The sequence below is a fragment of the Athene cunicularia genome (genome assembly GCF_003259725.1).
Source record: "Athene cunicularia isolate RWA chromosome 18 unlocalized genomic scaffold, athCun1 chr18_part1, whole genome shotgun sequence".
Classification (NCBI taxonomy): Eukaryota; Metazoa; Chordata; class Aves; order Strigiformes; family Strigidae; genus Athene; species Athene cunicularia.
In genome coordinates, this window is record NW_020799123.1 from 1,258,473 (window position 1) to 1,272,713 (window position 14,241).

The following is a 14,241-nucleotide window of genomic DNA, read 5'->3' on the forward strand; positions in this document are numbered from 1 at the left end:
ACCATGGCCATGTTTTCCAAGTTTCTTGACAACAGTGCTTTTCTTTATAGCAGGTGTGAAGAGACTGAGACTCCACTTACCACGGTGGAGGATCTAGAGCTTCAGAATGAAATATGTGACCAGTAGTGAATTCATAGTTCACGTCTTTACTTCATGTTTGGGCATCACTGAATCAGTTGTTACTTGACTGGTAGGATGTGGGGTTTCTTTCAGACCTTCCCCTTTATCTTTGAAGTTGCTTAAACAGGGATCCCCTTTTTCTGTGTTCTGCATGTGCTGCCCAGACACTGGGAAAGTCTTGGTCCTAAGGACCTGCTGTGGTGAAAATGAAAGTGCAGTCCATCCTTTGCCTTGGCAGAGTCATCTCAATAGGTCTGGCCAGTAGAGACCCAAGGGCCTTTTGGGTTATTGATCCAGGAGTTCTCATTTTAATGTTTTCATAAATTGAAGATTGATTGATTGATTTATTTATTTAATCACAGGAGGAAGATATTTTGGGGGATGGAGAGTTAAATGAGATGGCATTCTAGTCTAGAATTTCTTCCAAACATTTTTTTACCTTGACAAGTGACCTGGAAAAAGGAACTGAGAAGGCACTATGGTATTTTGAGACTCATCCACAAAAAAGCTTTTCTTTTTGATATCTACGACTCACATGTTGAAATAATTTTATCAGGAAAATGTACAGAATATCTTTTGTGCAAGGGCACCCTTTGAAAGATTCATACCTTACACATACAGTAGTTTCTGAGGTTTCACCTTTAATCTAAGTCTTTGTTTATGTTTTCCAGTTAACATTAGCAATGTGTATAAATACATAGAAAATTATTAGGTGAAATGTTTTTATCTAATAAATTTTGGTGACAGATCATAAAACATAATGTAAAGATGCGCAGATATGATTTAAAAATACTTACCACATAGCTGAAAGCTCATTATAAATTAGAGCACCCAAGATTTATATGCTTCTCTGCAGCATGTTTTAACATAATTTAAGGAAATGTTAAGCAGGAAAATGCATTCTACAATTATTTAATAATGCAGTAGGTATCAACATTAATTTAATTTGTTGAGGCATTGTTTTTTCTTTGTAGACCCTAAAAATAATGCTGCCAACACAGTCATGCCTCATCCAGTTGGTGCTGTCCCTTTGTATTGGCTTGGTTATTTCCTGTTAGCTGGATCCCGGTGTATGAAAACTTTGCATTGCTAATCAGGACTTGGGCTCTTTTTTTCTTATTCTTTTTCCAGTTGCATTTGATAATTTGCTAATGGGTTTTCTTTGGACAGCTCTGAAAGTTTTTTGTCATTTTTATTTAGATCAGAAAAGTTACAGGAATCCTTAGTATCTTATGTAAGAGCGTCATTCTCGATGCATACACCTATCCCCGAGGAGACTTTACTGACTGGTTAATCCCAGTTCCACAAGATGATGTTTTACCTGCCCTTCTCATCTAGTCCTTTGCTGAATCCAGACAATAAAATGTTCATGGGACTTTTTTGTATTTAAGGGGATGGCTTTTTTCTAAGTTGAAGAATTTGTCAGATGGAAGGTATGCTTTCCTCGAGGAACACCACCATCTTTTGGCTCAACATTTGCAGAGAAAGTGGACTGTGTAAATCCAAACACATTTGGTCAGAGAAATGTTTCCTATATCCATTGTGTCTTAATGCAGTCAGCCTGTCTCTGCACTACTTTCTCAAGCCCAGGAGAGCACAATGTCACAGGGAATGTCATCAGTGTCTGCCTGTTCATAAAAAAGCAGCTAAAGGCAGACACAGGATCTAGTCTCTAGATGTGTTCCCCTGGATCCGGCGGGCCATGCTGCTGGGTGGATGGGAGTGCTTTATTTGTGGCCCCAGACATACAGTATCTGAGTTGGCTTTACTTAATGCAACACTTCAGGTGATACCCAGGAGCACGCAAAGAGCATCTAGAAACCACTGGTGTCCTTCTCTGTCTCACCACCCAGGCGTTCAGCATCGTGTTTCAGAAAGCCATTGAGAGGGCCCCTCCAGATGAGAGCCTGGCCGTGCGTGTGCTGAACCTCCTCGACAGCATTACCTTCTCTGTCTTCCAGTACACAACCCGGGGGCTGTTTGAGTGTGATAAATTGACCTACACCGCTCAGGTTACCTTCCAGGTAAACATCACCGTTTCATGCAACCTGTATGCAATGATTTGTTTTACAGGCAAAGATATTGGCATGCAGAGAAAACTCAGACTGTTACACCTGTGGCCTTCAGCATCAGATCATCAGATACAATGGCTGGGAACTGATTTTGTTCTCTGTATCTCTTGCTGATAACAGACACAGATGCTGTGTTTGATTTGCGTTATGCTGACATATGATTGTTTGAGAGAGTAATACCTGCTTGCAGGACCTTAAAAAAAGGGCAAAGCAAGCTGGTCTTAAAAGCTTATTGGTTTTATCCAAAGAATCGCCTGCTACGTAACTGCTGTCTCTTGTCTAGTATGTTAGTATAATTTTTAGTCTATGATCTGAGCAAGGGAGACTTTTGTATATCCCTATCCTGAAATAAAATTCAATCAATAAATAGGGCTTGGCATGGTGTTGTGAAGTTGTTATGAAGTTTGTGCAGTGAATGACTGTGTAAATGCCATGACATGTAGAATGCAGATATGAACCAAGTTTGAACTGCTGAAACACTGCACAGATCTAGTTAACCTTGATTCAGTGATTGCCATGATTTTTTCAATTCTACGTAACAAAATACTGTGTGTAAAAGGGAAAGTACTTGCATATATATAGACACATACAAGAAAAGCTGGACTCTATATTCTGTTAATAAATTGTCTATGTGTAAAAAGTCAGCTTATATTTTGCAATGTCAGCCTTAATTTTGACCTAAAGGATACCTACATTTTCTAATATGTAACTTGTAACTACATTAAGCATTAAAATTAGTTAATGGGGCACTTTAAGCTGTCAGGAAAACCAGCATCCATGATTTCAGTGTGTGGTGACGGTTGAGTGATGAGGCACGGGATTCTCCCATACGAAAAAGCAGTTAGCTCTTGAACTGAGTAACTCATTGCCATCATTTGTGGAGGACATGCCAGGGACACTTCAGATGCTATTGCCCAGTAGGAAATTATACAGTCTAGGATCTGTGACAAGGAAATTACAAACTCACCACTTCAGCCCTATTCTTTTTCCACCCAGCATTGATGTTGAGGGTTTTGGAGTTTGCCTCTGAGATTTCAGAAGTCTGGAGTCTGGCAGTGCACTTGGAGCAGTGACTCCAGCTGGGCTCATGAGCATGTATGGCTTTCCACAATTCCCAAAAGCCACCACTGGTGGTAAAAACATTGGTAGCAGCTGAATCACTCAGGTCCTCTCCAGTGTTTGAGACCTCAGAGACCCTGCTTATTCTCTTGGTGCATGTACCATAAGGCTTTGTTTTGGTTTGCTTTCAGTGGTTTGTTTCTCAAAACACTCTTAGAATGTCTCTATTTACTTTCAGAATTGAAAAAGATAGTGAGAGATGGACAAGACCTTGGTAGTATGCCCTAGGATATGCACGCTCTGGTTCCTTTCAAGGAAGTTATCTGTTTTCTAGCTGCAATATCACGTTGCAGCACACCCTGAACCATGTGTCTCTGCTGGGAGGCACTTCTCCTCAGTGCACTGTCTATGACCCTGGATCACAGCCCTTGCTACACATTTTTCCCAAACTTTGTTCCTCTTATGTTGCAAATCTCCATACTCATTCCTTGTCCTCTTGTGGGGAGACCCAAAGCACCTACATGGGGTGTTTCATCACACCCCTCCAACATGGGGCACTGCGCACTTTTTAGCCACACATTTGGCAGCTACATAAGTTGAATAATAAATCTACTAGAGTATATTGTTGCTTTGTATCTTGGCTGCTCAAGGATATCTTGTTTGTTTGGATTTACAGATACTTCTGATGAGTAAAGAAATCAACACAACAGAACTGGATTTCCTACTAAGATACCCAGCACAGACCAGAGTCACAAGCCCTGTGGAGTTCCTGTCTAATCACTCCTGGGGAGGAATCAAGGTATCTGCTTCACTTGAACTGTGTGAAATCAGCATCCCTTATCTCCTCTAAAAGCCTTTCAGCAATCTTCAGGTTGGTTCTTAGGGCCTTTGGTGAACAGAGTTCTGACCATACATGAGAAGTAGCGCAATAGTCCCACAGAAATGGAGAGTTCTGTAAGTACAAGACCAACTTTGTGGGATCTTTATGACTGTACCCCTGGTGATCTTTGTGTCCCTGAGAAGATGATTTTTCCAAGATTTAGGCTTCTTTTCTGTAAGACGAATAAGAACATCCTCTGGGTTTTTTTTGTTATAGATTGTAAAGAACATGGAGATCTTCACTGTATTTGGGAGGAGATGGGAATTTAAAGTAGATATGACCATCTTCTGAGATGTGCTGGAGATAGAGTAATGGCAGCTGACAGACCTTCTGCAGAAACCCACTCTCATGGCAATGAGAAGGTCTAACAGCTGCCATGTCTTTGGAGGAGAGCTGAGGAAGAGCATCCCAAGGAGATGTGAGTTATTCCATCTTTGCTCCTGTTTGTCAGTAAATGCGAATTGTGCTGAATTTGGACTGATTCAGCAGGGTGTGATTTATTTTCTGGAAGGCATCAAAATGTCGTTCAAGTTAGGCATGCTCATTCACACCTTGTTGGATTTGAGATATCTTTTGTTTTACTGTGGCTTCTGATCAGTCTCTGGCACTGCTATGATTTAAGATCAATCTGATTTATAGCATACTGCCTTTGTCGGACATTTCTCTGTGCTGTAAAGTAAGAAGTAAAGACACCCTTGTTTCATTGGGATAGTTCTCAGATTTTCATCTGGGACACTGGGTTTTCCCTTTCTCTCCCTTCCACTATGCTGCAGAGGATGCATCTGGTTCCTGGAGGGTGACCAGATAAAATATCTTCATCCAGACCCAAGACACCTCTGATATTCTTTTCTTGTTTGTATTCTTTTGTGGGGCTTTCCACAGCTTTGCAGGAGCCCTGGTTTATGGTGTCACGTGCCTTTCTATGCAAGCACATGCTAAGCTGTGCTTCACTTGGCAAACACTGTCTTTTAAGGTAACACAGAGTTAGAACTCTGTAGAGCAGACTGTAGTTCAGAAGTCAAATGAAGCTGATGTTTCTCACCCAGGTCACCCATAGTGATTTTAAATGGTAGCATGAAACAATTCAAGCCAGATGCATCGGCCCTGGCCAGGAGTTATCATCTCCATCCCTTCACTGTCAGCGAGGATGGGGCCTCTGCCTCCTTCTGTGCATGCAAGCATCCCAGCTCATGTTGAAAATGTCGCAATCACATTTTCAGCCATAAAATAAGCTTGGAACTTCTTGCTGAACTAGCCCTGTTCATCCTCTAAAAGGCATATTTCCCTAATAATGGAGGAATTAAAAAAGGTTCTACACTCTTTCTTTAATCATCTTTTGTTCAATGGTGGCATTTTGCTGTTCAGACAGCAGCAGTTTTATTTTTATTTCTCCTTTGAAGGTTAATTAAATGGATGCTTAGGGTCAACACACATAATCATGGGCACTTGGAAATCCAGCCCATGAAATACATGCTTTGCAATAGTGTACTTTGACTTTGGGCTGTGACATCTGTATAGATCACAGATGTACATACATATTCTTGCTTGAAATCTCAGGCTTTCTCAACTCTGCTCTGTCCATGTTTAGCATAGGTGTATATATAGGGTGATTGTTGCATTTCAGTTCCTCTGGAGTCCTTCTGAGTTGTCTTTCTTCGCTGTTTGGGAGCATTTTGCACTGCAAAGTTTCTACTTCAGTCCTCTAAGTCTCCTCTGGAAGGTGAACTTTTTTCCATCATAGATTTCAGAGGTTTGGGGCTCTGATTCTCATTTTGGAGATCCTTTTATGCATCCTAGGAAACATATTACTCCTTTAGTGCCCAAGGATGCCTTTGCTAGTCCTGTTTGCAGCTGGTACATTCTCCAAGCAGACACCTTTTAAGTTTTCAGTGAGTTTTCTTTGTGAGGAGATCCATTCTGTGCTAGCCATTTCCATTCAATGTGGGTGAAATAGCCTTTCATGTTCGCTATGTGCTTCATCATGATTGTTGCAACTGCTTCCCTACTGTGATGAAGTTGGTACAGTTGCCAGCTCAGGGTCATAAACACCAGAAGAAACATCAACTCCCAGTCATTTATTCTTCATTCTTCATCACTATTTGACATATCCAGGATAACAGGTATTTCCGTGCATAGAGTGTCAAAGTACATAGCAAACTGTGTCAGGGCATGCTAGCACCAGGGCAGGTTTAGACTAGATAGTAGGAAGTATTTCTTTGCAGAAGGGGTTTTTGGGCATTGGAATGGGCTGCCTGGGTTGGTGGTGGAGTCCTCATCCCTGGAGGGGTTTAAGAGTCAGGTTGACTTAGCGCTGAGGGATCTGGTGGAGTTGGGAACTGTTATTTGGGGTTGATGGTTGGAAGGGATGATCTCCAAGGTCTTTTCCAACCTAGACGATTCTGTGATTCTGAGACCAGCACTAAGGAACTTCTGCTCATCAGAGCTCAAATGCTGTCTGTGGCATCACTGAACAGTGTCTTCACCCCTTCCATCAACTACATGCCTCAGCTTCTGCCCATCCAAACTGATGCGCTATTGGGTATTTATCACGTGGTCATTGTGTGCATGGAGTAGTTGGAGATTTATCCTGAGGTAAGCAGGAATTGACAGTGGACTGTCACCTGAAGGTGCTTTGCAATAACTGATTCTCTCTGAGACGAGCCCTTCCCACTCAGCTTCCTCTCTCCCACTGAGTCTCTTGGGGTTTGTGGTTGAGATGAAAACAATGTGATGCCAAGAGGCCCTGCGCTGCATCTCCCATTTAGCTGAGCTGTGAGATGGCAGGATTACACATCCTGTGCTCAGGTGTGCTGCCCGTGTCAGGTGCCTTCAGCTTCAGTGTGCATCCACTGTCCCCATGAGCTGCACATTTCAAAGAGTTGCAGTCACTGGTCAATAATCTGCGCTAATTTTATGTATTTCAGGATTTTCAGATAGCGAATTCTATATTATCAGATACTGAATACTCTTCAGATTGTCTTTTGTGATGGTTGTAGTACCGATTTTGCTATAAATAATATGGCTGGTGTCAACTTTATTAGTGTTTATGTTCTATTAATGTGTGTTGGTTTAATAGCCTTTGAGGTTTTGGCAACTCCAGTTACTTGAGGCATGGTTTTAGTACAATCACATTTTGTCACAGACTGCTATAATTAGGTTAATTAGTCATGGCTTCTACACAGCTTATTAGCAGGCTAAAATCTCCTTTTCTTTCATCAGAAAGATTAAATGCTGTAATAAATTGTTTCTTCAACAAAGCTTGAGGAAAGTACATTTCAAATTCATATTTCAAATTCGAAGTGGAATTTAGCATTCAGCTAATTTTTCACAGAAACATTGAAAATGGTCCTGCACAAAGTGCTCCCCTTGCCAGGGCTTTCAGGCCAAGATAGTAGTGCCAAAAGAAATCAATATTGATATTTGTGTCCTGTTCTGTGCCTCCCATTTTGGGCACATTGACTTCAAAGGAAACCTCATTAAATGTTGAGGACTCTGGGCATGCAAATAGGCTTCTGTGACTTGGCTTATTATCTATTGTTGTTTGATTAACAACATAGAGAGGCTAATAGTCCTTTCCAGTTGTGCAGCTGTTTTCAGCTCATGATGCTGGAGCATCTGACACACGATTATGATTTAGTCTTCCAGCTTCTTTTAAGTTCAGCAAAAACTTTAACAGAGCTTTTCACTGTAATGTGTGTGCCATGGAAGCTCAGTATTTACCATATATCTGTCCGGAGGGGCATGGTTTGTAGGGAAGGGTAATATCTTTTATTAGATTTTCTGATAGACTTGGAAAAAATAGTTTCAGGCTTTTTAGTGCTTCTTTAAGTCTGAAACAGGAATTTAATTTAAACTAAGAACAGGTTGAGAAAAACTGCTCTGAGCTTAACTTGATTCTGTTCATCAGTCAGCCTATATGGGAGAAAAAGTAGTACCTGTGGAGGCACATTAGTTAGCTCTGGAGCAAGGGGAGATGTTAGCAATGGACACAGTCATTAGCCTCAGTGCAAATACTGCCTCTGGGTCACTGAAGGGTTAGTTAAGAGCAGGAAGGGGAGAAAATTGTATCATTTAATGAAAGTAGTGCCTTTGCTGAGTCCCTGGCTCTGGTGTTCAGTAGAGTTGGTCATTTCAGTTCTAAGGTCTGTCTTTTGCAGGTACTTAATAGTGATCTCTTGAGAAGTCAGAAGTATTCTTTTACTCTTAATGAGGTTTTCTGTCTTTTTTCAATTTCCTTTATTACAGTATGTTATACTTTCCTCACCCTCTGTATTACTAGTACCTAGCTTGAAAGTTTTTTATTTCTGTTGGTACTTCTGAAAAAGTTTTTTGTGTGCATGCAAGGTTCTCCTGACTTGGCTGTTGGTTACCTTACCAATAAATGTGTAGACCACAAAGGTGCAATGAATGCCGCTGCATGAACTGCACAGGACATCAGTCCGCAGACATGTGCAAATGACCATTTTGATATTCTTGTTGATGTGATTGAACTTAACATAGAATCAGTGTAGAGATTGTCCTCTGCAGGGTTTTCCCCCTATTTTTTCCTTCATTCCTCACTGGGAGGTCTCCAGTGTCATAAGATGAAGATGTTGATACCTAGATGGGATGTGAATATTCTCTGATTTGATGCACTGTGGTCCTTTCAACCCAATGTGAAACCCAGTCTGCTTGTTGAACTGTTCTTCAGTTATCCACAGGGCTAGGACAGACATGTTATGGTTCTGCTCTGAGCATGGATATAGAAATTACATCACTGGGTTTTGGGTTATGGTTGTTAGGTCTTTCAGACTATGTCTAGACTAACAAGTAAAATGGGCCAGCAGTGATTTTCTGTCCCTGGCAGCACCTGAATCCATACAGTGAAGTTCCCCTCACCTCTCAAACCAGAGAGACCTCATATATTTTTTGCTGTGGGCAGTCCTTGAAGTGTCCTACCCACTGAGCTGTGTCCAGGTATTTTCTGAGAGCAGGTGAATTCACCAAAGTCAAATGTAAGCCAGTAAGATACTAGCAAACTGGCTGATGGTGAGCTTGTGCCTGGACCTCTTCAGTAGCCACACGTTCAGGAGCAGATCAGCAGGCAAGAAAAAAGTGTATGGCTTCTCCTCACTGTATAGGTGTGCTGGGGTCTGAGATAGGCAAATAGAAACTCCTTCTCCCCATAGTCTGAGACAGCCTTACCCTGGAACAGCTTTATAGATGCATGAGCATGGTTTTAGTCCTGAGCTAATACAATCTGATCCAATATCCATCTAATACAATACAAGTAGGGTTTATTAGCTTAGTCAAAGCCTCACACAAGACACAGTTACACATCTTCTGTTCAGTGCCCAGTGCCAAAAGACCATGCTTGTGCTTCTTAGAGGTTCAGCAGTGCAGTTTGGATTTGCCTAGGAAAGAGCATATGAATGTACCCAGAGTCAAGCTGGTCTCTTCTTGAGCTTCACCACTACTAATAAAGTGAGTGATCATGCCCTTACAGTCATCTCTTTCGTGGTTGTGTTGGCCAAAACAGCCATTTCTAGAAGATGAAAGTGGTTCTCAGGTCACTGAGACTAGCTGGAGGTTGGGTGAATGGGTTTCCCTGTGACCCCAGTGATCTCTGCTGTGATATTCTCCCATGCTTCACCTCCCTCCATGCCATACCCTCTCTGGGAGCCATGCCCATGTTGCCTGATGGCCTTGCACCTCCTGCAGAACTGCAGTCCCTGATTAACGGTGCATGCTCACCATGGCAGCCTGTTCTCACAGGCTGGATGCAGGCAGCTCTGGATCTCCTTTGCACAGATACACATTTCCCAAGTCTGATTTTCTTTGTGATATTTTCTGCAGCGCCTCTTCATTGCTGAATGCAGATGTGTCCCATAGGATAAGTGAAGCTAGTTAATATACAGCAAGAATACACCTGGCCAGCTTGGATTACTTCTTCATCCCAATCATTTCCCTCATCTTTTTCTGAAGAGGAAGAATTTTCATTATGTAGATATGAAAACGCCACTGAAAGGGCATTGTTTAATAAATGTGATGTTGAATAATGAGCTCTAAATACTGAATTCAGCTTTCGAGGAGGAGAACAGCAGTAGACAAAGTAGTATATTAACTCCATATTTATAATTTTGCAGAATGCAGATGATAAGATTGCATGTGTGGCTTATGAGATAAAATACCAAATCATATATTTTACATTTAAGAAAACTGGATTTTTTTGACAAAAGAACAGAAATGTCTCTTCCAACTTTCACTTTTTGTACTTTTTAGATACTGAAGTTTTTCATTCTTGACAAAGATTCATTGTGACACAATCTGCTGCCTCTATTGTGCTCTTTGTGCATAAGCAAGGTCTTTTGATCAGTCTGGTCAGATATGAAAGGCTTGCAGCTCACAGCTTTCCATGTACATTCAGAATTATTATTATGCCAGAAAATCATAGTCTTAATTAAATATCTTACATTAAGTCCGTTCTTCAGATGTACAGACTTTTAGTACACCTTTGATAGAAAACATTGATTGTAACACTTCGATGTGCATTTATCTGCTCTCATTTAGAAGTTTCCTAAGGACATTCCTCTGTCCTCACCAGCACTCAAGTCTCAGAGAAATGTTCCCAATGTCTCACAGAAATACTACTTGAGAACGTTTTACCTTTTTTATTCCTTTTATTTTTTTAACCTGCTGGCTAGCGATCTGATGTTTATCTGAAATACAGCAGAGATTTTGATCACATCAAATATTTCAAAACTTACTTTGTTGGTTTGATTGCAGAGTGGAAATTCAGTTTTTCTGAATGCATTTACAGCAGTGTCAGCCTCTGTCCTTCACTCTCAATCCACCTATGACACAAAGCCTCCCGTCAGCTGGTCATTTTGAATGCAAAAGTTCTTTCACCCTCTAAATGGAAGGAAAGGGAAGTGATTGCTAGACATTGTGTATTTTCTGAAGTCCTATGGATTTGCCTTAATAATAGAAAAAAAAAAATCAGTTGTGGTGCACTCCTGAACAGATGCCGGTGGACCATGGAGCCAGGAGGGACTGCACAGGGGTCTGATGGCTGAGCTCTGCTAGCAACTAAGGGTGTGCAAGCAGTCATCCCATTTTGGACGTGCTGTGCTCTACATATGCTACACATGCAAGATGCTTTTGGAAAAGCAATGAAGGCCAACAGCTTGGATTTGGCTTCTCTTTATTAATTCTTCCTTTTAAGTCCAGATCTGCCATAAAGGACCTGTTGAAACTCCTTATTTCTGTAACGTGATAGAGCTCATAAATGTTTCCTTTGTATGGCAGTGTTGGTTCACATGAACAGCTGTGAAGGCTGGAGATGAAGTGCTCAGCTGAATTTTTACTGGGAACAGTCTCTGGAACCCTGATGGTGACATGGAGGCTTTACCTGTGTTGAGGCACCTGAGATGGCCTGTTTTGGAGGCACTCATGGTCTGTGTATCATCCCCACCCTGTGGTCGCAGTGAGTTAGTGGGCCACAGTACTGCCAGGAGCAGAATGAAAGCATGAATAGGAGCAATGAATATAGCCTGGCAGAACGATAGGGACATGCTTTTCACTTCACTCAGAGCTAGCCAAGCCTCTGCTGGAGTCTGGTTCGATCTTTGAGTAATGCATTTTAAGAAGGATACAGACCTTCTGGAGACAGGATAGAGGAGAGAAGCGAGAAGTGCCAGACACTTGAAAAGGTGACTGTGAGAAGAGGAAGGGTTCTGTCTGAGGAGACAGGAGAGTACGATCCTCAAAAAGTGTCCTGCAAAGGGGAAAAACAGTCTGTTTTCTGTATCAGTAAAAGACAGAGCAAGGTGCATCTCAGAGTACTACAAGATGCACACCAGATGTTTGGAAAGTCCTTGTGACAGAGGATAATGAGGGACTGGCATGGATTGTTTGCAGTTTCTGTTACTGAGTTTGTATGACCTGGCCATGTTACCATGTAGGAGGATTGTCAGAGGCCTGAGTGCCTCAGCTCTCAGGGAAGAACCTTTGCAACTTATTTTCTCTCCTGGTCTGGTTGACTGTTCTCAAGGCCGGTTCTGCTGCTTTGCCACTGTGAAACCTTGGATGAGACCAAGAGCTGTGAGAAGCCTAATCAAGGGATGAGTCCATACATATATGTATATATGTATATTTATGTGCATCAGGACACAGAACTGTGGGCCTTGAGAGCTTTCTAGCAGGTGACATCCTGGAACACATGCTTCAGCTGAGCTCTTTCAGTCCATGAGACATATTTTCTCTTAAAGTTTTGCTGTGCATTGCCCCACAGTGATGGCCCATCTTTGATTTATAACAGCCAAATCCAGGGAACTATTCAGAAATACACAAGTACCACACTTCAGCTGTCACCAGGGACTCATGGCCAGCTTCTGTTTCTGCCTGTGTGTCCCTGATTTGCTGGAGAGCTTCAAAGAGTGAAAAGGAAAGATGGAGAGTGTGGCTTGGCAGAAGAGCTTGACTTTGCAAGGCCCATTCTCAAAACGACTTGAACAACCTTTGCAGAAAATGCAGGGAAAATGTCAATATGAACCTAACTGTGAAACATCTCAGGCATTATAAAAATTTGGTGTGTGGTTATAAGAAACTAGAATACAAAGATTATGACTAAACCTAATTTCTGTTGTTGAGCTTCACTATCCAGTGGAGCTGTCTGTAAGAATGTATTAGCAGGAAAGACTTAAGTGCTGAAGCCTTTGCTTTCTAATTTATGATGCAGATTTCACTGGGAATTTTCCAAGAAAAGGCAGGAGATCCAGCCCACCACTGCTCAGATCACTGCTGTCATCCAACCACAAGGTGCCTGCATTTTGTGATGCTCTAGGAAGGATGCTACAGATAAACAGAAGGATGTTTTTCTATAGTGACATGTCATGGCACTGCATACTTTTTAACCCCAGTATAATTTAGACATCAGGAAAAAGCAGGGAGGAGTTTGAATGAAGACAGGGGCATACAACGCAATGAGCTTGTCAGTCAGCATTTATGAAAGAAATAAGGAGGATTAAAATAACATTTTTGTGTCAAAAGATGATTGAAGTTTGGCAAACCTATTGTATCTTTATTTTTACCTTCAGTAGAGATTTTTCTTATGAGCTGAATAATTCAGGTAGTGCAGCTAAACAGAAAATAACACCTTCACTGAATGAATAATGCAAACTAAAACCTAGTGTGGGAAAGATGGTAAATTATCCATCAATTTCTACATTAATCCTTCTAGTTAACTAGTATTCAGATGGAGTAATTAATCTGCCTATACATCTACTTCCTGAATGATCCCATCTATCAATTCAAGCCAGATGCAGGTTTGACTTTACCATTCTTCCAGGATCTGTCTTTCTCCAACTGTGTGTATGCTGGTTTTCCTAATGACATTTGGGCCACCTGCAGAAATGAAGGAAAAAAATTATGAATATTTGCAGAAACCTATATAAGCAGAACTCGCAGTGGACAGGGACAGTGTAAGACCTATAGAAGGTGTTTTGGAAGTGCATGAGGTTGTTCCCAAGCATCAGGCATTCATACAGCTGCTCTGCTTTAACGCTGTTGCAAAACCTCCACATGAGCTGCTTCAGACTCTACAAGCTCATATGCAGACAGCCAGGCTGGAAGCTGGGTTGTGGTGGGACTTTTCCACACCTCCCTGGGAACCTCCAAAAAGCTCAGCCAAGCCATGGAGACAACTGCACGGCTCAAATGCTTTGAACTACTGTAGTGCTTCTAGACTTGGAATCTAATCCTGGTGCTGATATTGAAAATACTTAGTTGAAACTCTATAGCTTTGCTGCACATCTCACCTGACGTCTGAAAATTATTCCCCTTCAACTATCGTTAGCCTATGGCCTTGGCTTGCTCAAAGCCAGTCTTTCCCACAGTATGTGCACATCACTGCTGGGGGCCACCCCTGTCCAACGAAACCCTTGCAGCATCTGCAAATGACGGTGGTTTTTCAGAAGATAGTCTCAGGGTCAGATGCACAACTGCTGAACAGTATGAACTTTTTATTTGTGGAGCCTGCTCTGCTTAAAACTGTATAATGTAATTCATAAAAACACATCTCCTTAATTTTGCAAGTGAAATCGTGACTAATCGTTAGGATTTAATCATCTC

At 41.6% G+C, this 14,241-nt stretch overlaps 1 protein-coding gene across 1 annotated transcript in view; it reads left to right on the forward strand.

Moving 5' to 3' along the window:
• Positions 1 to 14,241, forward strand: part of DNAH9 (dynein axonemal heavy chain 9) — a 206,644-nt gene that overhangs the window by 138,586 nt on the left and 53,817 nt on the right. Inside the window, exons 58-59 of the mRNA XM_026861253.1 lie at positions 1,974 to 2,144; positions 3,928 to 4,050. Of these exons, the coding sequence (XP_026717054.1) occupies positions 1,974 to 2,144; positions 3,928 to 4,050 (294 nt within the window). The remainder of the gene's footprint in view (positions 1 to 1,973; positions 2,145 to 3,927; positions 4,051 to 14,241) is intronic.